The sequence below is a fragment of the Maylandia zebra genome, linkage group LG15 (assembly GCF_041146795.1).
Source record: "Maylandia zebra isolate NMK-2024a linkage group LG15, Mzebra_GT3a, whole genome shotgun sequence".
In the NCBI taxonomy this organism is placed as follows: domain Eukaryota; kingdom Metazoa; phylum Chordata; class Actinopteri; order Cichliformes; family Cichlidae; genus Maylandia; species Maylandia zebra.
The window spans coordinates 26,433,380-26,460,539 of NC_135181.1; the positions used below are offsets into that span (position 1 = coordinate 26,433,380).

The following is a 27,160-nucleotide window of genomic DNA, read 5'->3' on the forward strand; positions in this document are numbered from 1 at the left end:
GTCTGTGCATATACTTGGCCAATAAACACGATTCTGATTCTGATCTGTCAATCTCCCGCTCCCTTATCGCATCACTCGTGAACAAGACCCGGAGATACTTGAACTCCTCCACTTGGGGCAGGAACTTGTCCCTGAGCCGGAGTTGGCACTCCACCCTTTTCTGGCTGAGGACAATGGCCTCAGATTTGGAAGTGCTGATTCTCATTCCCATTCTGAGACCCAAATGAAAGCCTTCCGCAACTTGGCTATGCCTAGATATTCTGTCCATACAATTATGAACATAATTGGTGACAAATTGCAGCCCTGGTAGAGTCCATCACCCACCGGGAATGAGTCCGACTTATTGCCGGCTATGTGGACCAAGCTCTTACAATGGTTGTTTAAGGATCGAATAGCCTCTAGCAATGAGCAAGACACCCCATACTCTTGAAGCACCTCCCATAGGACACTCCGAGGGACACAGTCGAATGTCTTCTCCAAGTCCACAAAACACATGTAGACTGGTTGGGCAAACTCCCATGCACCCTCAAGTATCCTCGAGAGGATAAAGAGCTGGTCCAGTGTTCCACGACCAGAACAAAAACCGCATTGTTTCTCCTCTATCCAAGGTTGGACTAACGGATGGATTCTCCTTTCCAGTACACTGGCATAGACTTTCACAGGGAGGCTGAGGAGTGTAATCCCCCTATAGCTGGAACACACCCTCGGTCCCCCTGCTTAAAGATAGGAACCACCACCCCGGTCTGCCAATCCAGAGGTACCACCCCTGATCTCCACACAGTATTGTAGAGGCGTGTCAACCAAGACAGCCCTACAACATCCAGAGCCTTCAGGAACCCAGGGCAGACCTAATCCACCCCTGGTGCTCTGCCACGAAGGAGTTGTTTAACTGCCTCAGCCACCTCACCCCTAGAGATAGATGAGCCGTCCCCCTCGTCCCCAGACTATGCTAACTCCACGGAAGACGTTCCAGTGGGATTAAGGAGGTCCTTGAAGTTTTCCTCCCACTGCCCAACAATGTTTTCATTCGAAGTCAGCAGCTTCAGCAAACAAGGTGTGGAACATGGTGCACTCAATGTCCCCACTCTCCCTCAGAATGCTGTTGAAGCTCTGCTGGAAGTGTGAGTTGAAGATCTCGCGGACTGGGGCCTCTGCCAGGCATTCCCAGGTATATACTATACGTTTAGGTGCACCAGGTCTGTCCAGCATCCACCCCCACCACCCGATCCAACTCACCACCACCCAATGTATCTCACCACCAGGTGGTGAACAGTTGACCCCTCAGCCCCTCTCTTTACCTGAGTGTCCAGAACATATGGCCGCAGGTCTGGTGATACAATTACAAAATCAATCATCGACCTGCAGCCTAGGGTGTCCTGGTGCCACATGCACTTATGGACACTCTTATGTTCGAACATGGTGTGGACAAATTGTGGTTTGGACAGAACAAAACACTGCTCGGGTTCAGATCCGGAAGGCCATTCTTCCAGGTCTCACTCTTGTTGCCCACATTAGTGTTAAAGTCTCCCAGTAGGACAACAGAGTCCCCTGGTGGAGCACAGTCAGGACCCGTTCCCCAACCCGAAGGCACAGGGAACAAACCCTCTTGTCCACTGGGAGAAACCCTAAAGTACAGGCAGCAAGCCAAGGGGATACTAGGATACCCAACCCAGCCCACCGCCTATCACCAAGAGCAACTCCAGACTAAGATAGAGTCCAACCCCTCTCCAGGAGAATGGTTCCAGAGCCCAAGCTATGCATTGAGGTGAGCCTGACTATATCTAGTACCTCTCAGCCTCATGCACTAACTCAGGCTCCTTCCCCACCAGAGAAGTGACCTTCCAAAAAAAATCACAGTTGTAAATAAAGCACTACTGAACTGACAAACGCAGAAGTGTCCGTCTGTGGGTCATGTGTCACAATGAATTTCTAAGGAAATTATATGGTTACAGTTGCTCCAAGACAATAATAACAGTAACAGACTGATATTTTTTGTGGTGGTGTTTTTAACCCAGTTCAGTTCATTATCTGTGTGTACCCCGAGGTATTTATAGTCCTCCAAAATGTCCGCATCAACCCCTTGAATTGAAACGGGGGTCACACGTTTCCTGGTCCTCCTACAGTCCACAATCAAGTCTTTGTTATTTGTCACACTGATACTGCTCACACCATGTGACAAAGGAGTTGACCACAGCCCAATACTCCATCTCAACACCCTCACTAATGTATCCACCCACTGCAGAGTCATCAGAAAATTTCTGAAGATGGCAGCTCTCTGTGCAGTAGCTAAAGTCTGTGGTGCTGAGGGTGAAGAGGAAGGGGGAGAGGACGGTCCCTTGTGGTTCCCCTGTGTTGCTGATCACCTTGTAAGACACACAATGTTGAAGATGCACATATTGTGGTCTTCCTGACAGGTAATCAACAATCTGGGACATGAGAGACACATCCACCTGCAACGCTGTCAGCGTATCATCCAGAAGGGTTGGCCTGATGGTACTGAATGACTGGAAGGCTGGGGACTCAAACGACAGTCAGGACCCGATCCTCAACCCAGGGTATGAGGGACCAGGCAGCGAAGGCATAGAGGACACAGGAAAAAAATGTCTTCTGGGCACTCCAGATTTTCATGTCAACCAAAAGTATATATATGTACTAATACTGTAGCCAGAAGAACACAATGAACAGTTTCATACAGTTTTATGACTTTCAAGGTTTTCAAAGTATTGCCTCTCTGTTTGAAAACCTCACATATTACATACGAGGGATTTTACATACATACAACAAACTGTTGATTTTCTGAAGCTCCAAACTTTGCATGACCATCTCATAAAATAAGGTCTACTATATAACCCTGATGACACAGACGCACAAACCTGTTTGTTTGTCCTTCCTAGACCCCCACCTATTCACTGTGTTGTCTCCTCCTGAAGTTAAAATGTTAAGCCACATCTTTATGTCATTATGTACCAAAAAAAAAATCTGCAAACAAAAGAAAAATTTAAGTAAACCAATCTATAAACAAATCTAAATTTATGCTTGCCTAACTGATATTAATGTTGCAGTTCTGGAATGCAATGCCTTCTCCTTAAATTACCCTCGATACACACTGACACCATATCCTGGGGATTCAGCGCACGAATGGCCTCAGGATAAAAACTCCTCTTGAGCCTCTCTGTTTTTGTTCGGATGATGCGGAACCTTCTGCCTGATTTCAGAAGCTGGAACAGTTCGTTACTGGGATGTGATGGGTCCTTCAAAATCTGAGCTGCTCTAGTCCAGCATCTCCTGAAGTAAATGACCTGTAGGGAAGGGAGAGCAGTCCTGCAGCAGCATTCTGCCATACGGATCACTCTCTGAAGAGCTTTTTTATCCTTGACACAGCTGTTTCCATACCAGGATGCAAGGCTGGACTGGGACAAAAAATCGGCCCGGGCATTTTGACTAGAGACCGGCCCACCAGGATAAAGATTGAAAATGTGATGTCATTCAGGGGTAAAACCGCAAAGGATTCTGGGAACTTGTGGCAAGAGGTACTAGCGCACGCAGGCTTTCAATTGAACTCAGTTACACAGCGCTTAAAAGAAACCCAAAAGATGGCAAGAAGCTGTTGTATTATTAACTGCAATAGCCGGTCGCATGACAGCCACGGGAAGCCGACGGGTAAAGAGATCGGTTGTTATCAGATTACGTCGTTGAAGAGAAATTGTTCGAGCCATGTTTCCGAAGTAACAAAGAGGCGACAGATGGTCTGGATATACCAAATATAACGTCTCAGAACACTCCAGCTCACATGTTAGTCTGCTCCAAGCATTCCCACAAAGGTCAGAGTTTTGTAGTAGTTAATACGTCATTTTTCTTAACATAATTGGTGATATAGGTTACAAGCAAGTCTGGCGCTGAACAGAAATTGTCGCGCTATGCTCCTTTATTTATTGTGCATAAATAGTGAATTGTCCTGACACAATATTGCGTTTCGCTTCTGTTATTATGGTACATTGACAAAAACATATACTTTTATTCACAGGATAAAACAGTTGTTTTGTATCACTAATTGTCCATTGCGATTACAACATACAATATTATTGTCACTGCTACATTTCTGTAATGCTACCAGAAATTATTTCCACTACTAATCAATTAAATGGTAAATGGCCTGTATTTATATAGCGCTTTACTAGTCCCTAAGGGGGCGACCGTGGCTCAATCGCATCTGTAACCGGAAGGTCGCCGGTTCGATCCCTGGGCTCTCTGTCCTGGTCGTTGTGTCCCTGGGCAAGACACTTTACCCTACTTGCCTACTGGTGTTGGCCAGAGGGGCCGATGGCGCGATATGGCAGCCTCGCTTCTGTCAGTCTGCCCCAGGGCAGCTGTGGCTACAACTGTAGCTTGCCTCCACCAGTGTATGAATGTGAGAGTGAATGAATAGTGGTATTGTAAAGCGCTTTGGGTGCCTTGAAAAGCGCTATATAAATCCAATCCATTATTATTATTATTATTAAGGACCCCAAAGTGCTTTACATATCCAGTCATCCACCCATTCACACACACATTCACACACTGGTGATGGCAAGCTACATTGTAGCCACAGCCACCCTGGGGCGCACTGACAGAGGCGAGGCTGCCGGACACTGGCGCCACCGGGCCCTCTGACCACCACCAGTAGGCAACGGGTGAAGTGTCTTGCCCAAGGACACAACGACCGAGACTGTCCAAGCCGGGGCTCGAACCGGCAACCTTCCGATTACAAGGCGACCTCCCAACTCTTGAGCCACGATCGCCCCCCTAATTACCGTTGAGCTCAAAGGTTATATTAATAAACGGTTAACAAATGTGTATGTCTGTGAAGGTTTTCAGTCATCCAGGTCATCGTAGTCAAAGGAGCTTGCAAAGAAAGGCGTCTGGACAGTGTTTTAGGTGTTTAGCAATGTTATAAGTGGCTGAGTTTATGCTACTGACTATGGGTCTGAGTGGGACAGCTTCCTTGTGGATTTTAGGAAGTCCGTAAATGCAGGGTATCGCATCCCCTGGGTAAAGGCGGTGATATGTAAGGTGGTCAATAATTTTGTCCTTTTCAAAGTCTTGAAGGCAAGCTATAACTTTCTTTTTGTAGCTGCTTGTGGGGTCTCGCTTTAAGGCTTCGTAGGTATTGTTGTCACTGAGGAGAGTAGTGATCTTTGTATGGTAATCTGTAGTGTTTAGGACCACGGTGCATCTTCCCTTATCAGCTGGTAAAACAGTGATGTTGTGGTCTTTGCTCAGGGAAGCGACGGCCTTCTTTTCCTGTATTGTGAGGTTGGATGGAGGGAGCGTGGCTGAGACTTTCATCCTGATTTGCTCTGCTTCTGTCTGTGATAATTTATTAATCCGTATGACAGATTCTGTGGCTGTGATGAGGTCCACTATGGGCAACTGTTGTGGAGAAATGGCAAAAATTGCTACCATCCTTGCTCCTCTTGTGGGGAACACCCCACACCACATCAAGAACTCCACCGACTTCACCGACAAGGTCCAGAAACTTACCCTGGATCCAGATGAAACCATGGTGTCCTTTGATGTAGTCTCTCTCTTCACTTGCATACCCACCACGGAGGCCGTGGAGACTGTCAGAAAACGACTACAAGAAGACAGCTCCTTAGAGGACAGGACCAACTTCACACCCGATCAGATCTGCACACTGTTAGACCTCTGCCTCACCACTACATATTTCAAGTACAACGAAGGCTTTTACAGAAAAAAACATGGCTGTGCCATGGGCTCCCCCGTGTCACCTATTGTAGCCAACCTTTACATGGAGGAAGTGGAAAGGAAAGTGGAAAGTTCAAAGGAAGAGTACCCAGCCACTGGTACAGATATGTGGACGACACCTGGGTCAAAATCAAGACACAAGAAGTGGAATCCTTCACTGCGCACATTAATGTGGTGGATAAAGACATCAAGTTCACCAGGGAAGACACAAAGGACAACTGTTTGCCTTTCCTGGACTGCGCTGTGCACATTGAAGAGAACGGCAACCTCAACATCGAAGTTTACCGGAAGCCCACACACACGGACCAGTACCTCCTCTTTGACTCCCATCACCCTCTGGAACACAAACTTGGAGTAATTAGGACCCTACACCACCGGGCAGAACATGTTCCCTCTAAGCCTGAAGGAAAAAAGAAGGAACACACACATGTAAAGGAAGCACTCAAAACGTGCGGCTATCCTAAATGGGCGTTCTTAAAGTCAGCAAAGAGGCACAGAAAAGAAGTCCAGACACCAGCGAGGGAGGATAAGAAAGACAGACGCAACAACATTGTCATCCCCTATGTAGCCGGTGTATCAGAAAAACTCAGGAGAGTTTTCTCCAAGCATGACCCAGCAACACGCTCAGACAAAAACTGGTTCACCTGAAAGACAAAACGCCAAAACACAGACTTAACAATGTGGTGTATGCTGTACAGTGCAGCGAGGAATGCTCAGACCTCTACATTGGAGAGACCCAACAGCCACTTCACAAGCGCATGGCACAACACAGAAGAGCCACCTCCACAGGACAAGACTCAGCTGTCCATCTGCATCTTTCTTAAGGATAAAGGACACTCTTTCGAGGATGCCAATGTTCACATTTTGGACAGAGAGGACAGATGGTTTGAAAGAGGAGTGAAAGAAGCCATCTATGTCCACTGTGAGCGACCATCTTTGAACAGAGGCGGTGGTTTACGACACCAACTCTCTGCCATCTATAATCCAGTTTTGAGATCCCTTCCCAGACGCCTTAACGCCCACTCACATCCTGGGCCATCTGATCTCAGGAATTCGCATGATAAGGTGGGGCCAGGTTTCACAATGAACACACCCGAAACTCTGGCTGATTGGGACCCACACCCAGTTTCACACCTTGGCTCAGGCGATTAGAGGATCATCAGGGGGTCCTTTTGTCCCTCTGTGGGGGGTTACTCCCACTAGGTTTATATCTGGGACTCTCCACCATTTGACCTTAGAACTGAAGAAGCTTCTCGGATGAGAGGTGAAACGTCTTCAAGTAACTTAAAGAAGTCCAGACACCTTTCTTTACAAGCTCCTTTGATTAACGAATGTGTATTTATGACGATGATTTGTGAGACTGGTAAACTTACCTTTGTTCGTACGATGGTCTTTCGTTCTACACGGTGCATTTCAAGGTCCTGTCCCATCCGTCGGTAAACTGTACCTGGGCTTGTTGCAGTGACCTGAAGTTACTAAACTTCATGAGTGTATGCACTCACTCCAAGAACCGTATAATTATAAATCTGAGCGTGGTGAAAGTTGGGCAGCACGCTAACGTCTTTTGTCCACTCTGTGTGCTCCTAAGGGTCTGACCCTTTCACTCCTTTTATTTTTTCCTCGTATCTTTTCTTTGTCTTTTTGTCGAGTCTGTCTTTGTACGGACCGGCATTGTTCTCCTTTTGTTTTGTACATTCCTTTTTTGTGCGGCAAAGAAAAAAACAAGAAGGTATTGGAACCGGAGAATGAACGTTTTGCGGTGCTGCAAATGCTTGCATTTGATGCGGTGTTTGGATTGTTTTGCCACGAGTTCCCGGCATGCAATGCGCAAAAATCACGTGATTGCTAAACAAGGGGGAGGGTGCATCCGGCCTCCTCGGCTGTAATTGGTCCAGCCCAGAGTCGATCATGACCAATTGGCCAATCCAACACCTTTCATTATATATACCCTTCCTAAAAAAAAAAAAAAAATCCATCGGCCCATAAAAACAAAAAATCGCCAGCGGCCCACCGAGCAAATGCCCGGTATGCCCGATGGCCAGTCCAGCTATGCCAGGATGTGATGTTCTGTGTGAGGATGCTCTCCACAGCGCCTGTATAGAAAGTCCTGAGGATCACTGGAGAGACCCTGAACTTCCTCAGTTGTTGTAGGTGGTACAGGTGCTGCCTAGCCTTCTTGGTCTGGACCTGAATGTGGGCAGACCATGTCAGGTCTGAGGAGATGTGGACACTGAGATACTTGAAGGACTGCACTCTCTCCACTGGAGCTCCATTAATGATAATGGGCTTGTAGTCCCTGCTGACCCCTTCTGAAGTCCACCATCAGCTCCTTGGTCTTGCCGACGTTCAGCTGGAGGTGGTTGTCCTGGCACCACGATGCCAGATTCTTCACTTCATCCATGTAGCCCGCCTCATCGTTGTTGGAGATATAATATAACTAATTTGCATATGACTATTGCTCAAATGAATGAGTTATGAAATCTGACCAGCTTAAAAGTATTATTCAATTACATTTATCAATTATCATTATTCAATTACTCGCCTCTGTCAGTGCGCCCCAGGGCAGCTGTGGCTACAATGTAGCTTGCCTTCACCAGTGTGTGAATGGGTGGATGACTGAATGTAGTGTGAAGCGCTTTGGGGTCCTTAGGGACTAGAAAAGCGCTATACAAATGCAGGCCATTTACCATCATGTGAAACACTGAATATAAAATGAACACAAATCAATTAACAATAAAAAATACATTTATGCTCGGACAGAGTGAAGTGTAAACGGAGCACCTTCATGCTTAACAAGAAGGAATGTCCGAATATCAGTGTGATGAAATGAGTCATTAGAGTCTTAAAAACAAAACAGCACAATCATAATATTTCTATTAATAGCCTACCCATTTATAAATCCAGCCAGAAGACAGTCATCCACATGAAAAACAACCACTATACATTACTTAGAAATGCATTAGCAGAGTAAAGAAAACTTTTTTAAATATAAAGTATCTGGAGTTTTCAGGAAGCCCCACCCCTTCCTGGTACTTTACTAGACTATGGCTGTGTCCCAATTCAGGATCTGCATGCTTGAAGTACGTGCACTACGCACGGTGCGTACTATAAGTACGAGAAGTGCCCGCGAGAAATGTTTCATACAGCATTGTGTGACATAAATGAAAGAGAAAAAATGTTTTGTTGGTCATTCAGCATTCATAGCATGCAGAAGTTGCATTTCACTTACAATGATGCAATGAGAATCCTACCTACCATCTACCTAGAGGAGGGAGTGCCAGTCAGATGTTTATGTTAGGTTAGGGTGTTTGTACTTTTAAAGTACTTTTGAAGAAGTTAATGTTCACTTTTGTAGAGTATTTGGATGCTCCGGCTAACGCTATGATTTCAGCACTCACAAATCCTACTGTGAGTTATTCCCATCATTTATCCAGTCTGAGGAAGCTGGTTTAAGACTTTATGTGTAAACTGATTTCTTTTAATTGTACTGTTTGTAGCATTGGGCCTGTGTTCATTATATTTGTAATATGGTTTAATGTTTAAATATATTTTTATATTTTCATTTTGGTTTTATAAGTTGTGCTTTGTGTAATCATGGACTTAAGTCTTTTATTAAAGCTTTCATTGATTCATTGATTCATAGTTGTTTATTATTACTGAAGATATTTTTGTTATTTGGAGATAAAGGGTCAGATAAGGGTTTCTCATCCAGACAGATTTAGTTATAGTCAAATATGTTTACAGTTTGATTACAAAATGCATCAAAAGGATCATGACTGTTGCCGACAACAACTGGAAAACTGAGTCACTAAGTCCATCCCGCACAACAGGGGGCGAAACTGAGCGACCCGATCTCGTCAGATGTAACCCGGAAGCAGTAACACGAAGCTCTCAAGCTGGAAGGAGATGTAGGTTTAATAAGATCGGATTCATGAGGAAAATGAAATTCAAAGTTTGTCTCCAGAGGCTGACAGCTACTCAGACCGCAGTTACAACACATTCAGGTGATGGGAGCCAGAAAGACTCAATAAATCTCCTTTTAAATCCATTTTTTCTGCTCAAGTGACCGACATTCCTCCAGAATCCTCTTGGCGCTTTTACATTTTTTGTTGATGCAAGTGTTTGTTTTCTGATATGACAGCTCATTTAGATGAGAGGAAATCAGAAATGGCGGCAGCAGAAATAAAGACTGATTCAGGTTAAATAACGGCGAGTTGATGGTAGACCCTTTAAAGCAGAAATCGGTTAGTATCCGTTAATATGTGTGGATCCAGCCACATGATTTAGAACAACCCGCTGAACTTAACCTGCACGAAAATAGATGTAATTCTTGATTCTTTAGGCGCTAAAGTCTCATTATTACAGAAGCGTTTTTTCTTTGAGAAACATTCTAAAGTGTTTTTGAATCACAGTATAAAATGTTTAATATGAACCAATGCAATATTTTTTATCAAAGTCTGAAAGGTTTCGTAAGCACTCGTTTTAATCATTTTGTAAACAGCAGTTACGAAAGGTTTTGTAACCCGCACAAACAAAGAGTTTGAATTTCCCGCAATCGTTTAGGGGTCACGAGAGCACTTCTCGCGACCTGATTGGCTCGGTCCCTCCCGACTGTTTAAAGGGGCTCATTTAGCTGCGTGCCCATTGGCCAGCAGTTCTAGCGCCAAGATTCCAATAAAAGGGCGAGCAGCGGAAGCCCTATACTGTCTCCGTCTATCTGCAGCTACTAAGCTTTAGCTTTCTGCTCCTTTTAGCTTCTTAGTGTTTTTTCTTTGTGTCCGTTTGAACCCGAAAAGTCACAATGCTGACCGCGCGCTCCCCGCTCTCCGTGAAGAACGAGCAGACCCTCAGCGGGCAGCTGGACAAAATGTCTCTGGACAAAGAGAACACGGTGAGGCTGCTTCAGGTTCCCGCTCACAGAGGCCGCCGATTCTTTAACGTCACCGAACAATTACAGGTATCGATAAAGAGTCGCTGTGTGTGCTGACGGTCTGTGTCTCCTTTCAGCCTCCGGGCCCGAACAGCAGCCGCATCCTGGCGTCCAAAACCGCGCGGAGGATCTTCGACGCTGCTGCGGTAAGTGAGAGAAAAGCCGCAGGAAGCTTCGCACATTTAGCGGATTCCTCATATCAGCGGACCGAGTTGATGCTGAGCTCACTGACGGCAGCAGATGTGGCGCCTAAACTGTGGCCGTGGCGCCAACAGTGAGCGGCAGGGCTGAGGTCGGTTCAGGGTTCTAGTTTATTAGGAAGAGCTGCTGTGGTGTTCAGGTTTTATGCCGTTTCTGTTATTTTGTCCACCACCTTCAGATCAGTGAACGATACAGGCAGGAAATCTGCACAAACTTTAACTTTTCACTGTTTTTGCTCCAGAATCGATGAATAAGCTAATCAATAATCCTGAGCAATGATCTTTGTCTTCAGCCCAAAGTGAAAAAGAGCAGCAGCTCGCAGGAGGAGGAGCCTCTGCTGAAGGACAACCCTCGCCGCTTCGTCATCTTCCCCATCGAGTACCACGATATCTGGCAGATGTACAAGAAGGCAGAGGCGTCCTTCTGGACGGCAGAGGAGGTAGGTAGAGCTGTAATGGGGCGGGGCTTGATGCTGGACGCCGTGATGCTGACGTGCTCTTTCTGTGCAGGTGGATCTGTCCAAGGACCTGCAGCACTGGGATGCCATGAAGGACGAAGAGCGCTACTTCATCTCCCACGTGTTGGCCTTCTTTGCCGCCAGCGACGGCATCGTCAATGAGAACCTGGTGAGCCGCTGCGCCTGCTCTTACAGATGGTTTTGAGGTCACGGACCGCTGTAACACTCTTGTTGTCGCTCTTTGACCAACAGGTGGAGCGCTTCATGCAGGAAGTGCAGGTAACGGAGGCCCGGTGTTTCTACGGTTTCCAGATCGCCATGGAGAACATCCACTCAGAGATGTACAGCCTGCTGATCGACACGTACATCAAGGACCCCAAAGAGAGGTACGCAGGAGGCGGGGCCAAATACTGTTCTGTAGTGGCTTAACTGGCCTGTACTGATCTAACTGGTGAGTCACGATGTGTTCCCGCCCTCAGAGAGTACCTGTTTAATGCCATCGAGACGCTGCCGTGCGTGAAGAAGAAGGCTGACTGGGCGCTCAACTGGATCGGCAACAAGAACGCCACCTACGGTAAATAAGCTGCTGCCCATTAGGCCACCTGACGCAATGGTTCCACCTCAAGCAGCTTCATTGATTATTGTCTGTTTATTGATCTGCAGGAGAGCGCGTGGTGGCCTTTGCCGCTGTGGAGGGGATCTTCTTCTCGGGTTCGTTCGCCGCCATCTTCTGGCTGAAGAAGAGAGGCCTGATGCCCGGCCTGACCTTCTCCAACGAGCTCATCAGCAGAGACGAGGTGAGGCGCCCTGTTGGTGTCAGATTGCAGGTATTGATCCAGTGATGATGTCACTCTTAACGTGTGTTTGTGTGCCTGCCGCGTTTAGGGTCTGCACTGTGACTTTGCCTGTCTGATGTTCAAACACCTGGTGAACAAACCGCCCAAGGAAACTGTCATCAGCATCATCAAGAACGCCGTGGAGATCGAGCAGGTGAGTCCCAGCTGCAGGTGAAGCTGCTCTGCTGGGCCCACTGGTTCATGGTGGATTTACTGGTTCAGGATGGCTTTAATGGGTTTATTGGTTTGTGTGCAGGAGTTCCTGACTGACGCTCTGCCCGTCAAGCTCATCGGGATGAACTGCGACATGATGAAACGGTACATCGAGTTCGTGGCCGACAGACTGTTGCTGGAGCTCGGCTTCTCCAAGGTAACGCCCCACACAGGTCATGTAATCATGTGACTGACTTAAAGGCAGAAAAACAGCATCACAACACTCATCTCAGTGACAAGCTAAACTTAAAATAAAACATGATCAGTTCTCCACACAGACACATTTCAGGAACTCTTTGACCTCAGAGAGCAACATGATGAAAGTGATGGTGTGAGTGATGATGAAGTGCGCAGGGGTACGGACCTCAGCCAGTGATGGGGGCTGAGTGCTGCTGCAGAGTCTGATCAGAGGACGAGTGGTTCTCTGATGGGCAGCGGCAGTGCGACACAGACGCCTATCTGAACTCGCCCATGGGTGGGGGCGGGTGACCTCAGGGTGGGGGCAGTGGGTGGAGCTGACTGACATGGTGTTTCTGTGTGCAGATCTACCGGGTGGAGAACCCTTTTGACTTCATGGAGAACATCTCCCTGGAGGGAAAGACCAACTTCTTTGAGAAGCGGGTGGGCGAGTACCAGAGGATGGGCGTGATGGCGACGCCCACGGACAACACCTTCCGGTTGGACGCTGACTTCTGATGGTGGAGCGTCCCTGCCGTCACACTACCTCCGTCCCGGTGCATGCTGGAACAGACTCTTGGACTTTTAGGGTCAAATGATGAACTGAATCTTTATTTACAGACTTGAGTCTGTGAGCCGCAGCATTAGACCTGATCAAATCTAACTCTGTGGCTCAGCGCTTTGTAAATATGTCAGGGCTTTAAATGTGTACAGTTTACATTTGTTTTTTTTAGTGTATTTTTAATACTGAGCTTTAATAAATGACTCCGTGAACAGGAACCAGCTCTGGTCTTTTTCTTCTGACATTAAGTTGAACTGAAAAGTTTAAAACATTTTTAAAATCTGGTTCCTCAGGTTTCATCTGATTTGACTGCGTAAACTTAAAGTCATGTTCATAGAGAAAACTAATCTGAACTCAACATCTGACCCAGCGTCACGGCTGGGCGATGATCTGGTCCCTGTTGTGGCGCCAGCACCACTATCATCAGCAGCTGCTTTTGGAACAAAACAGCTGGACAGATGTGAGGAATGACAGACTTTTATTTTGAAGACACTGGACAAGACATGGGTTTTTAGTAAAAGAGGAAATGAAGTTAGAATCTGTTAAATGATTGGTTACGGAGGAGGCGTCAGTGGTTTTTTTATGGCTTCGTGTTCATGATGGTTAGCAGGCGCTCAGAGGACTCTGACGACAAGCAGTGTCACATCTCCTTTCACCTCCACCTGGTTGATGGCGCTCAGTTCCTTCATACGGTGTTTGTAATCGAGCTGGTGCTGCCCATTCATGGCAACTCTGAAGTGCTGCGCGTCGCAGCGGATGATCATCTGTGGGGAGATGACAGCAGGTTTTAAAAATTAAACAAAAAAACCCATCACAACATGTGGATGTTAAGGCAGGGGTCAAAGGTCACCTCAAAGTACTGCCCCGCAGTAAAGGGAAAGGAAGCGAGCGCCATCTCCTCATGACCCCAGCAGTCGGACAGAAAGGAGTTCCTGACAAAGACACGCTTCTTCAAGCGAGGGTTCAGGTGGAGAGCGATGTCGGACCCGGTCGCTGGACGCAAGTTCACGCAGAAACTGTAACAGGAAGTGATGTCATTAATGAGCCATGAAAGGCTAAACCGAAACTCTGAACTGCTTCATGTTTACTTTCTCTGCAGGTTCATGCAAGGTGGTCTGTGATGATCAAGTGACGGTCACATAACTCAATTTAAATTTATATTTAAATAAAACCTGTAAACTCTGAAAATGTTTCAGTGACTTTAATCCAAACATTGCACTTCAGTTTAAGCTAATCAGTTTCTACTGGCGCCAGACTTCAGGTTTACTACATAGAAGTTATTCATCACAGTCAGGTTTTCATTGTGTTAGTTGGCTCAACAATACCTAAACCCCACAAACATAATGGTAAATGGCCTGCATTTGTATAGCGCTTTTCTAGTCCATAGGACCCCAAAGCGCTTTACACTACATTCAGTCATCCACCCATTCACACACACATTCCCACACTGGCGATAGCAAGCTACATTGTAGCCACAGCTGCCCTGGGGCGCACTGACTGATAATGTCTCTGAGCAGCTTGTGGAGTCAGCTTGTAAATCAGAGCCTGTATTCACAAAGCTGTGATTAATTTATTATGAATTTAAGAATATAAAACTTATGTTGTTATTAACAAGAACAAAATTTTTACTAAAGTTAATTTAAGTTCTGATCGATGCCTCACTGATTGTCGCTTTGATCAGTTTCTGTACTGGGCTCCCACAGCTGTTTATTATCCTTACCTCTCTGCGTTCTGATTGGTCTCTCCTTTGATGATGATGCTGCGTCCGACTGTCAGCCCATTAACCAGCTGACCTCTGAACGGGATACTCTGTAGGAAACAGAGAGTCAGACACACTAAAACATTTCCCTTTTTTTGGCTTTATAGTTTTAAATATAAATTTAGATCTGTGTTAAAAGTTAGAAGATCATTTGGTATCAAATAAGATCAGTGATCTCACTGATTAATGTAAGATCAATGGGTGAAATATGATAAATCATTTTCTTTACCAAAATATGATTTCAGGCCAACCATGTGGGCTGATATAATATGACTGATATAAAAAACAGATTTTAATTGATCATATTTATGTTAAGTAAAATAAGCTAAAAGTTGCTTTAAAAATAATTCATTCAAATTTCTTTGTATTAAACTGTTGTTATTGTAAGAAATAAATGCATCATCAATCAATGATTTGATCAGGAAAACTCACCAAATCACCTGATGAGGAGAACACTGGCTGAAACGCATGGAAAAAAAAATCTGATTAAAATCTGATCGACTGATGCATAACTCTAGCCAATCAGACCACATCCGACGCTGATCAAAAAACAGACGCAGTTTCTCCAGAAAGGTCCACATTTCCGCTGCCCTGTGATGACTCGTGTCCTGTGCTATGAAGATACCCACGTTATCTTTCTGTTATGATCCACTTAAGCTAACAGTGAGGGTCAGAGTTCACACCAAGCTGGTTATCAACTGGGTAAGTAACTCAGGATTTGACCTGTGCAGTCACATGAAAGGGGCGGGGCTTTCATATTTGGAAGCATTTCGCAGATCACGTGACTTTTCTTCCACAGAAAACAATCCTTATGAGTGCCAGCCATCCAGAGATGCTATCAGACAGTGATTTCAAATCTTTAGCTAACATAAAACTATACTAGTGAAATGCAACACAGATATTGAAAGGACACCTGATCAATTATTGCTGATTCGGCTGTGTCCTTATTGGGCGGACTGCCAGCGGGAGAGGTGGGGCTCTGAAACAAACAAACAAACAAACAAACAAACAGGTTAACCCTCTGATGGTAAAGCTGCAGGTTGCCACGGGTTACAGAGACACTCACTGAGCTCGGGGAAAGGATGCCCACAGCCTGAACTTTGACTTTTCCTGAGATGCTGATGGTGTCAACACGCTCCAGCTCCACTCTGTGTTTGTACTCCAGCAGGTGGGCGCCATTCACAGCCACCTGAACACGCACGAAAACAACACATCGCTGGACACCAGTTTGACTTGCATTGAACAGTTAAACTCTGCCGTGCTGACTCTTCTCTGACACCTGATTGGTCGGCTCGTCTCTCACCTTGAACTGGTCTTGGAGGATGAGGATGATGAGCTCGAAGTCGACCTCGAGCCTGAAGGGCATCTCGTAGTGGATCTGTTCGCGGCCCCAGCACTCTTTCGTCAGCGTGTTGCACACGATGGACGACTTTTTGATCCTCGGGTTGAAATGGAACGCTACGTCGGCCCGCGGCTTCACGCTGCTGCCGCAGGTGAAGTCCACCTGGAACCTGTGAGACAGCGAACAGAGAGAGAAGATCCCGCTTTAAGAATCTGCACCCCGACTCTGACGTTTGTTTTTTTTTTAAATATCCGATTGATGATGAAGATCGGCATCCTCACCTGTCAGCACCAGACGGCACAGAGCCCTTGATCAGAACCATCTCACCTGGCAAGAACCCACCCAGGATCGTCCCAGCAAAGGGAATCGACTGTGGACAGAACACCACAAACATGAGGAGGGTCAGATGACCACAGAGAACACCTAGAAACACCTGAGAGGAGGGACTAGATCGGTGTGAATGAACCAGAGCTCAAAGCTCCGTCAGCAGCTGATCAGATTAGAATCTGAAATTAGAATGTAACAGGAGAATCACAGAAATTCTCCTGCTTTCACTTAGAGACGCTCAGAGAAAACCTCCACCTGTTTAAATATATGAAATTTGTAGATACGTGTAGAGGTTTTTCCAAAAGTTTGATTTGGCACAGATTTTATGCCGAATGTCCTCCCTGACACAACCCTCCTGTTTACCTGGGCTCTGACCCGGGGATGGGTGTGTCTCCCCTCCTGGGCTTGAATGTGTTACCCTGTATGCAGCACAGATCCACGTCTGTGGATTTGAAATAAAGTGAAATAAACGTGTCTAAACAGATTCAAGAAACGTGAAGAAGTGAAGTGAAGAAGCTTTTCCATGAGACGAGGTGAAACGTCTTCAAGAAACTTAAAGATGTCCAGTCGCGTTTCTTTCCAAGCTCCTTAGACTACCATGACCTGGATCACTGCGAACCTTCACAGACAGCTTTGATTTGATTATAAAAAGATAACTAAAATAAAAGCAGAGCAGTAAATAATCTGCTCTCAGGTCTTTGGACTGTCTGTCTGTATCAGGCCGTCAGTTCCGCTTTCAAGTCCAAAGTATTCTCATTAAGCTTGTTCCGCACTTGTAGTCAAACGATTCTGACTCCAGGTAAAGACACCTGCTAGCTCACTTGAGTCACCACAGTAAGACTGTGTGACGAGTCATGTGCAAAGGTGGCAAAAGTGCTCGCTCATCTTGGCTAACTAGATGCTGAAGTACAGCAAGCGCAGTTTACGGACACCTGCAGTGGTTCTGGTCTTCATGTGACATCCTCAGGGGACTAATAAACGAATAGGACTGCCTGTCATGTGTTTCTGTTCAGGCTCAGATAAGTTTGATGTTTGAGGCTCATAGTGATAAAATAATAACTCCCCCAAAGACGTCAAACCTGAAGTCCGTTCTGAAAATGTGAGGAGCAGAAGGTTCAGGTGTTTGTTTCAAATGTAGGGAGTGAAAATAAAAAGAAGTCAGGAAAAAAAAAAAACAACAACTCAAGTACCAACAAAGTATTTGCACTTTACGTCCCACCTCTGGTCATGTGATCATTATTATTAAACTTCAAACAGTACTCCACCTGCAGGAGAATATATAAGTTTATAGGTGGATCTGAATTGGGTGACCTGTCCACCCAAAGACGACTGTAATTGTAAACTGGTGCTAAAGAAAGAAAGTTGAATTGAATTACAGTCCTCAAGTTACTTTACTTTTGCCCACAGCTCTGCTAACATCCCAACAAAGAATCTCTGTTGTTTCTCACATGTTTGAGCTGAATTCAAACCTTTTTCTTTTTGACTGTTAATAATCATATCAGCAGTTTTATGAAGGGCAGCTTTCAGCAGCTGAGTCACTGATTTAAAGCTGGTTTTGTTCTCTCAGCAGGTCAAGACTTCCTGCAGGTTTTATTTGTCTAGATCTGAAGGCCTGTTTTTACCTCCTCTTGTTCACTGTGAACATTTTCTTCCTGCTTTCATTAGTAGATTTTATCCTGGCGGGTGACTGAATTTTTTGCACGAATCACATGTTTTATTCATATTGGAGTTTTTTGCTTTTAGTTTGAATCATTTAAAAAAAAACTTCTCCATTCTCAATCTTCATGCACAAATATCTCCTCTACATTTCAGAAGAAGTTATAAAAAATGTAACAGAAAGACAGAGCACATTTCTCCTATACTGACTTCCCTTCATTGGCACTCTGTTAAATACAGAATTCAAAATCCTGCTCCTCACATACAAGGTCTTAAACAATAAGGCCCCAACTTATCGTAATGACCTTATAGTACAATATGTACCATATATCACACTGCAGACTTACTTGTTGTTCCTAGAGTATTTAAAAGTTGAATGAGAGGCAGAGCCTTCAGTTTTCAGATCCCTCTTCTTCTAAACCAGTTTTCAGTTTGAATTCAGGAAACAGACACCATTTCTACTTTTAAGTTCAGGCTTCAAACTTTCCTTCTTGCTAGTTACGGCTGGATCAGGTGACCCTGAATCCTCCCCTAGTTGTGCTGCAATAGGTGGAGGCTGCTGGGGGATTCCCACGATACACTGGGCATTTGTTCTTTGCTCACTATGTGTTAATAGACCTCTCTGCATTTAATTATTAGTTATTATTAATATCTGGCTCTCTTCCACAGCATGTCTTTGTCCTGTCTTCCCCCACAGAGCAGATAGCCGCCCCTCCCTGATCCTGATTCTGCTGGAGGTTTCTTCCTGTTAAAAGGGAGTTTTTCCTTCCCACTGTTGCCAAAGTCCTTGCTCATAGGGGGTCATATGATTGTTGGGTTTTTCTCTTTATGTATTATTGTAGGGTCTGCCTTACAATACAAAGTGCGAATGCCGTTGTAATTTGGCACTGTATAGACAAAATTGAATTGAAATTAATTGAACTCACTCCTTAAACTAGACGAAAACCCACTAAAATTTTTGCATATTTTAAATTTTCTATATATCCAACCCACCAGATCAGATCAAATCAAACTGTGCCGACCTGTTCTTTAATTCGGTCTAAAATAAAACACGAACAGGGTGACATGCGACTCTAAAAATGATGCTGGGCGGAGGCACTAATCTTTAACACAGTTTGTCCAAAAAGGTTGACGAAACAAAGTTTTCAGTGGATGACACTAAAGCCGGAATCCCAGGGGTCAGTTATTATATTTACACGATGTCACACGTGATGTAGAAGAACGATTCATGATAAATAATCAGTGTCAAACGAGCCAAAACACCGTCGCCAAACTGAATACAATTTTGAAGATATTTTACAAATTGTCTCAGATGTGTTCACATCTAAACTCAAACATACTTAAAATCACACTTTAAATACATGGTCTCTAATTCAACCTGAAAAAACAAAACAAAAACACGCTTAACCCACACAGCATCTCATGTGACCGAAACTCATGTCAAGCCAGCCTCTCTGAACGTGTGTTCCGCAGTGCGGCAGTACCAAAGGTTTCCTATAAATAAAGTTTTTAGCGGATGATATTGAATCCGAACTCTTTCCGTTGTTTGTCAGTGTATTTAAAACACTTCGAATATTTTTTAAAAGAATGTTTAACATAAGATAGTCATTGTTTAAGGCTGTTAGGTGAGCTAAAATGCTAACTGGTCCCTTCACAGAAGCATCGTCGATCAACAATCGATTTATCCTTGAAAATGAGAATGAAAACTGATGATAGAGATCAATTCGAAACCATAGGATATCTTACCGGGTTGTGGAACACCTGCCTCGGGTTGGAAATCGACATTTTTGCGCAGAATAGCGTCTCCGCAGCTCTTTCTGACTACTTCGTTTGTTTACTTCCGTTTATGACGTCACGCGGATCACGTGTTCAAAGATAAGACCAAAGACTACAGACCCGAAGATAAAATCAGAGCACACAGTAATGTCAACTGAATTCTCGTAGAAATATAGTTAAACCCACTTTAAACTAAAAAGCGTGTTTTTGGTCTAAACTGTTGTTATGTAAAACACGTTGTGGTCCTTGGTGATGACGTCACTGTCCTCTCCTTAGAGACTGCGGAGGTGGAAAAATCAGTCTCGTGGTTCCAATAAATGATTGATGGGAGACTGCGAGGTTTCCGATTGACCTCTGAGAAAAAAAACAAACAAAAAAAAAATATGAGGAAATCATCTCAGTGAACATTATTTTCAAAATGTGGTTTGCTGAGTGATTAACACTGAAAAACTTCTGGAAAATGTTTTTATTTATTTTGGAATAAAATGTATAACTGCTCAATTATCTCCAAACCTGCTGTCAGCCACCAGGACAAACAAGACATGAATATTATCATGTCTGAGTCACATGTTTATAACGTATGAACACTGAAGCGCCAGCCTTTGAATTTTATCCAGAACAGAGACAGGTTATATCCTTCCTTACATCCTCCTGTGAGTGACAAATTAAAGGAAAATCCTTAACCTTTGACCCTCCACATCACATGTTGCTGGCGGCCTTGACATCAACTTGATGCAGCCTGTTAGTTTAACAGATACAACACTGGACCTCAAAGTGTACACTGAGTACAAACTACATATCCCATGAGTACATCCAATTCTGTCTCACAAAGAGATGCCATCCCACCACTGGACTGCAGGGTTTTTGTTAAACTAGAAACACCAGTGCTGTCTTCATTATGAAAATAAAATATTCTCAAAAATGATCAATATCTGAAATATTTAAATGTGCAGATTACCGCTGTTGTTTTAGGACAAACTGCCACGGCTGTTGTTCCCTCTACAACTCATTGTGTAGAGAAGTCAGTGCATTGTCTTCATTTCAAGAGGCTGCAACCATGATGGGTAAAAACTTTGGGGACACTTGGGGAAATTTTTGTAGATTCTCGGAAAACTTGTTTAAGACTAAACAACCCCAAAAGTCTATTTATACACGGCTGTGGTTGCTCAGCCTCAGAGTCTTAATTCAGATCAGATGAGTTGTACAGAAATGAAGATCATCTCCATTTCTGTACAACACATCTGCAACTGTGACAGCAGCAGCACATCATTGGCTAGGCTGTCCAGTGCAAGTCGCTCACTTCCAGCCTTGTCCGGCCTGAAATGATGGGACTACGGTGATTTAGAAAGATGTTACAGATGTGAAACTGAAGAGTCTGCTTTTTACAAACAGTTGCTTTATTACAAAAATGTACATATTTAAAACTATAATAAGACTTAATAAAAACTCTACAAAGTCTATGTACAAAAAGAAAGAAAAAACAAACAAACAAACAAACGTTTGAACCCGACTGCAGTCCTGCCTGCAATCCAACTGGCTGAAGTCCAAAGAGCAGCCGCCGCCTCAGAAGTCAGCGTCCAACCGGAAGGTGTTGTCCGTGGGCGTCGCCATCACGCCCATCCTCTGGTACTCGCCCACCCGCTTCTCAAAGAAGTTGGTCTTTCCCTCCAGGGAGATGTTCTCCATGAAGTCAAAAGGGTTCTCCACCCGGTAGATCTGCACACAGAAACACCATGTCAGTCAGCTCCACCCACTGCCCCCACCCTGAGGTCACCCGCCCCCACCCATGGGCGAGTTCAGATAGGCGTCTGTGTCGCACTGCCGCTGCCCATCAGAGAACCACTCGTCCTCTGATCAGACTCTGCAGCAGCACTCAGCCCCCATCACTGGCTGAGGTCCGTACCCCTGCGCACTTCATCATCACTCACACCATCACTTTCATCATGTTGCTCTCTGAGGTCAAAGAGTTCCTGAAATGTGTCTGTGTGGAGAACTGATCATGTTTTATTTTAAGTTTAGCTTGTCACTGAGATGAGTGTTGTGATGCTGTTTTTCTGCCTTTAAGTCAGTCACATGATTACATGACCTGTGTGGGGCGTTACCTTGGAGAAGCCGAGCTCCAGCAACAGTCTGTCGGCCACGAACTCGATGTACCGTTTCATCATGTCGCAGTTCATCCCGATGAGCTTGACGGGCAGAGCGTCAGTCAGGAACTCCTGCACACAAACCAATAAACCCATTAAAGCCATCCTGAACCAGTAAATCCACCATGAACCAGTGGGCCCAGCAGAGCAGCTTCACCTGCAGCTGGGACTCACCTGCTCGATCTCCACGGCGTTCTTGATGATGCTGATGACAGTTTCCTTGGGCGGTTTGTTCACCAGGTGTTTGAACATCAGACAGGCAAAGTCACAGTGCAGACCCTAAACGCGGCAGGCACACAAACACACGTTAAGAGTGACATCATCACTGGATCAATACCTGCAATCTGACACCAACAGGGCGCCTCACCTCGTCTCTGCTGATGAGCTCGTTGGAGAAGGTCAGGCCGGGCATCAGGCCTCTCTTCTTCAGCCAGAAGATGGCGGCGAACGAACCCGAGAAGAAGATCCCCTCCACAGCGGCAAAGGCCACCACGCGCTCTCCTGCAGATCAATAAACAGACAATAATCAATGAAGCTGCTTGAGGTGGAACCATTGCGTCAGGTGGCCTAATGGGCAGCAGCTTATTTACCGTAGGTGGCGTTCTTGTTGCCGATCCAGTTGAGCGCCCAGTCAGCCTTCTTCTTCACGCACGGCAGCGTCTCGATGGCATTAAACAGGTACTCTCTGAGGGCGGGAACACATCGTGACTCACCAGTTAGATCAGTACAGGCCAGTTAAGCCACTACAGAACAGTATTTGGCCCCGCCTCCTGCGTACCTCTCTTTGGGGTCCTTGATGTACGTGTCGATCAGCAGGCTGTACATCTCTGAGTGGATGTTCTCCATGGCGATCTGGAAACCGTAGAAACACCGGGCCTCCGTTACCTGCACTTCCTGCATGAAGCGCTCCACCTGTTGGTCAAAGAGCGACAACAAGAGTGTTACAGCGGTCCGTGACCTCAAAACCATCTGTAAGAGCAGGCGCAGCGGCTCACCAGGTTCTCATTGACGATGCCGTCGCTGGCGGCAAAGAAGGCCAACACGTGGGAGATGAAGTAGCGCTCTTCGTCCTTCATGGCATCCCAGTGCTGCAGGTCCTTGGACAGATCCACCTGCACAGAAAGAGCACGTCAGCATCACGGCGTCCAGCATCAAGCCCCGCCCCATTACAGCTCTACCTACCTCCTCTGCCGTCCAGAAGGACGCCTCTGCCTTCTTGTACATCTGCCAGATATCGTGGTACTCGATGGGGAAGATGACGAAGCGGCGAGGGTTGTCCTTCAGCAGAGGCTCCTCCTCCTGCGAGCTGCTGCTCTTTTTCACTTTGGGCTGAAGACAAAGATCATTGCTCAGGATTATTGATTAGCTTATTCATCGATTCTGGAGCAAAAACAGTGAAAAGTTAAAGTTTGTGCAGATTTCCTGCCTGTATCGTTCACTGATCTGAAGGTGGTGGACAAAATAACAGAAACGGCATAAAACCTGAACACCACAGCAGCTCTTCCTAATAAACTAGAACCCTGAACCGACCTCAGCCCTGCCGCTCACTGTTGGCGCCACGGCCACAGTTTAGGCGCCATATCTGCACAGTAACACACACGAAGCTGCCGTCAGTGAGCTCAGCATCGACTCGGTCCGCTGATATGAGGAATCCGCTAAAAGTGCGAAGCTTCCTGCGGCTTTTCTCTCACTTACCGCAGCAGCGTCGAAGATCCTCCGCGCGGTTTGGGACGCCAGGATGCGGCTGCTGTTCGGGCCCGGAGGCTGAAAGGAGACACAGACCGTCAGCACACACAGCAACTCTTTATCAATACCTGTGATTGATCGGTGACGCTAGAGAATCGGCGGCCTCTGTGAGCGGGAACCTGAAGCAGCCTCACCGTGTTCTCTTTGTCCAGAGACATTTTGTCCAGCTGCCCGCTGAGGGTCTGCTCGTTCTTCACGGAGAGCGGGGAGCGCGCGGTCAGCATTGTGAATTCGCGGGTTCGAAAGGACGAAGAAAAGAAAAAAACTAAGAAGCTAAAAGTTGCCGAAAGCAAAGATAGCAGCAGCGGACAGACGGAGACAGTGAAAGGCTTCTGCTTCAGCTCGCCCTTTTATTGGAATCTTGGCGCCAGAACTGCTGGCCAATACGAGGAGTCCCTTTAAACCGTCGGGAGGGACCAAGTCGGGTAGTTGGTGGCGGTAATGCATCATTTTGCTGTTTGCCAACTGCCAGTAAACCCTATATAGAAGAAGAAGAAGAAGAAGCAGCCAGTCAGGTCGAGAGAAGTGCTCACGTAACCCCTAAACGATTGCGGGAAATTCAAACTCTGTTAGCGGGTTACAAAACTGTAGGTAACCGCTTTTACAAAGTGATTAAAACGAGCGCTTACGAAACCTTTCAGGGCTCCTCGCATTTTTTCATATTAAGCATTTTAAACTGTGATTCTAAAAACACGTTACAATGTCTGTCAAAGAAAAGAAAAAGGCTTCTGTAATGAGACATTAACGCCGAAAGAGTCAAGATTTACATCTGTGTTCGTGCAGTTGAGTTCAGCGGATTGTTCCAAATCATGTGGATCCTCATATGGACATTGAATAACTGATTTCTGCTTTAAAGTGTCTGTCATCAGGGCTGTCGTTTAAACTCACATTAAAGCTCAGTCAACGGCGCCTTTTCTGCTTCCCTCTCATCTAAATGAGCTGTCACCATGGAGATTTAGCGCCAAATACACGTAACACGCCCGACATTACAATAACTCTCCATTTACAGGCGTCCTGTGTGTTTGCATATCAGAGACTGGCATCAACAAAAATCTGTAAACATATGCAATATGTAAACGAAAAACGAATCTGCAGGAATTAGTCGGTTTCTTTGAGTCACTCGAGCAGAAATAAATTGATTTAAAGGCTGATTTATGTTCTGTATCTTTGATCTGAGCAGCTTTTAGCCTCTGAAGACAAACTTTGAGCTTCACTTTCCTCAAAAATCAGACCTCATCAAACCCATATCCAGCTGGAGACCTTCCTGTTACTGCTTCCGGGTTATCTAATTGGCTGCAGGAGAAAGGGTCGCTCAGTTTCGGCCCCTGGTGTCCGGGATGGACAATGACTCAGTTTTGCAGTTACTGTCTGCTACTGAGCAATAATGGTAATCAGTTGGATCAATTTTAATCGAACTGTGAACATATTTGATCATAACTGAATGTGTTTGTTGAGAAACCCTTACGTGACCGTCTATGGTCACAAAAATAATGTAATGAACAGATATTTTAGAACAGCCTAGGTGGTTCTAGAAGGAAATTAAATAATTAAGTTTTATTAAATAATGCTAAATAATTGCATTACAGATATGATACTTATGTACAGTGGTTTATTAAGTGTTGTAGTAGAAATCTCAGTGTTAAACGATGATAAAACATAATGTTATTTTTGTTGTTGTTCAATTAAAAATAGCAAGTTACCACAAATTGTTTGACTCACATTCACACCTATGGGCAATTTAGCATATTCAGTTAACCTATCCCCACAAACTGCATGTCTTTGGACGGACACCTGGAGTACCCGGAGGGAACCCACGCAAACACGGGGAGAACCCCAGGCCTTATGGTGGAATTGAACTCAGGACCTTCTTGCTGTGCTAACCACTGTGCCACCGTGCTGCCCTATTTATTTATGTATCATTTACCAGTAAAACAGTTTCCATAGTTTTTTACTGCAGCTTTTGCAAAAGTGCATGATAGTGAGCATTTTCAGTGATGTTGTATACTATAATCTGATTGCTTCATCACAATGTGCCAGAACAGACTGATAGTTACTTTTAAAGTATTGTGAAAATATGAGATCAAAGCAAATCTGCCAAAAATTTTATTAGATTATGAAATTCTGTGTTTTCACAGATGAAAATGCTTCAGTCTTGTTAGAGAACACTTAGCAATACTAACAGTGAAAATTATGTTTAAAAGGTATAATGTTTACAACATCTTTTCTCATTGGTTATTTTCTCAAAGAATCAAAAATATCTCTTGATCTGACCTGACAATTGTACACTTGGGACTCCTCAGGTGCTTCACCCTTGAACCGCACAGTTCGTTGTGACTCAAGTCCAACTCTCTAAGACTTGGACAAGGAGCTGAGAGCTGAGGACAGAGCTTCACAGCTTCTCTGTGAGAGTCTACAATTTCTCGTCTGGAAGAATTAATAAGAAAAAAAATAAGACAACACTGGTTTTAACACGTAATCATGGTACAGGAAGAAGTATATTCTGCAATATTTAATCTTGTTTCGGTGATGGTTAAAAAATTCCCTTCCCAAAGTTTGTTTAGTTAAGCAGTTAAGAAATTTGACAGTTTAAGTAACGTAGATAGAAGTAAAACATAACACATAAATTAACCTGTATTTGGTAGCTACAATTCTTATTTTTTAAATTTCTGAAGGAATAAACAAATGTATATGTTGATCTGACCTGAGAGTTTCCAGTGTACAGTATGAACTCTTGAGTCCTGTAGACTGTTGCTTCACTCCTGAATCCTGCGAGGTGTTCTTACTAGAGAACTGGGAGCTGAGCGCTAAAGAAAGCACTTCACAGCTTATCTCTGAAAGATTGCAGCTCCTCAACCTGAAAAGTAAAATAGTGGACAAGAGAAAAAACAATGTGTTAAAATATTTTGTTAGAACTTCTGAGTTTGTGCGTTTTTTAACTCTTTGCCCTTATCACAATAAATCCCTTAGCTTCCAATAATTTACTAATTAAATAAAGAAATATAAATACTCCAAGAAAAAAAGTTCAAATAAAATGACTAGATTTTTTTTACCCAACATAGGTAATGGGAAAGAAATGAGTGGTGATAGTGTCACAGGGTACTGATTTAAGCAAGTTTACCATTAAAAAGATAAAAACAAAGCGACTGAAACACACACACACACACACACACACATTCATTAGCCTAATACTGATAGATACATTTAAGCAGATGACCCTACTTAATTACATTTACAAATATTGAGTGTGAAAAGCTAAAGTGCCAAGAGTGCAAGCAGAGTTGTTGAGCTG

The 27,160-nt window shown here is 44.8% G+C and overlaps 3 protein-coding genes and 2 non-coding genes across 5 annotated transcripts; 2 read left to right on the top strand and 3 right to left on the bottom strand.

Moving 5' to 3' along the window:
- The first annotated feature begins 10,376 nt into the window (after positions 1–10,376).
- LOC101469208 (ribonucleoside-diphosphate reductase subunit M2) lies at positions 10,377–13,339 on the top strand. The gene is made up of 10 exons (XM_004561108.5): positions 10,377–10,636; positions 10,753–10,821; positions 11,169–11,315; positions 11,386–11,502; positions 11,586–11,719; positions 11,813–11,907; positions 11,997–12,130; positions 12,219–12,323; positions 12,426–12,539; positions 12,926–13,339. Exons 1-10 carry the CDS (start codon positions 10,547–10,549, stop codon positions 13,076–13,078), a joined length of 1,158 nt encoding a protein of 385 aa, XP_004561165.2. The 5' UTR covers positions 10,377–10,546; the 3' UTR covers positions 13,079–13,339.
- LOC111500615 (small nucleolar RNA SNORD94) lies at positions 12,715–12,850 on the top strand. The gene has a single exon (XR_002721181.1). It is a non-coding gene; the product is annotated as a small nucleolar RNA SNORD94 (small nucleolar RNA).
- A 243-nt stretch (positions 13,340–13,582) lies between the features above and the next one.
- LOC101468903 (galectin-8) lies at positions 13,583–20,089 on the bottom strand. Its single transcript, XM_004561107.4, has 9 exons — positions 19,952–20,089; positions 16,504–16,592; positions 16,184–16,391; positions 15,947–16,069; positions 15,794–15,859; positions 15,313–15,339; positions 14,842–14,930; positions 13,972–14,137; positions 13,583–13,885 (listed from the first exon to the last, which is right to left on the bottom strand). Exons 1-9 carry the CDS (start codon positions 19,988–19,990, stop codon positions 13,736–13,738), a joined length of 957 nt encoding a protein of 318 aa, XP_004561164.1. The 5' UTR covers positions 19,991–20,089; the 3' UTR covers positions 13,583–13,735.
- Positions 20,090–21,357: 1,268 nt separating this feature from the next.
- On the bottom strand, positions 21,358–24,323 carry LOC101468603 (ribonucleoside-diphosphate reductase subunit M2). The gene is made up of 10 exons (XM_004561106.4): positions 24,006–24,323; positions 23,821–23,889; positions 23,308–23,454; positions 23,121–23,237; positions 22,904–23,037; positions 22,716–22,810; positions 22,493–22,626; positions 22,300–22,404; positions 22,084–22,197; positions 21,358–21,697 (listed from the first exon to the last, which is right to left on the bottom strand). Exons 1-10 carry the CDS (start codon positions 24,093–24,095, stop codon positions 21,545–21,547), a joined length of 1,158 nt encoding a protein of 385 aa, XP_004561163.2. The 5' UTR covers positions 24,096–24,323; the 3' UTR covers positions 21,358–21,544.
- LOC111500614 (small nucleolar RNA SNORD94) lies at positions 21,773–21,908 on the bottom strand. The gene has a single exon (XR_002721180.1). It is a non-coding gene; the product is annotated as a small nucleolar RNA SNORD94 (small nucleolar RNA).
- Positions 24,324–27,160: the final 2,837 nt, after the last annotated feature.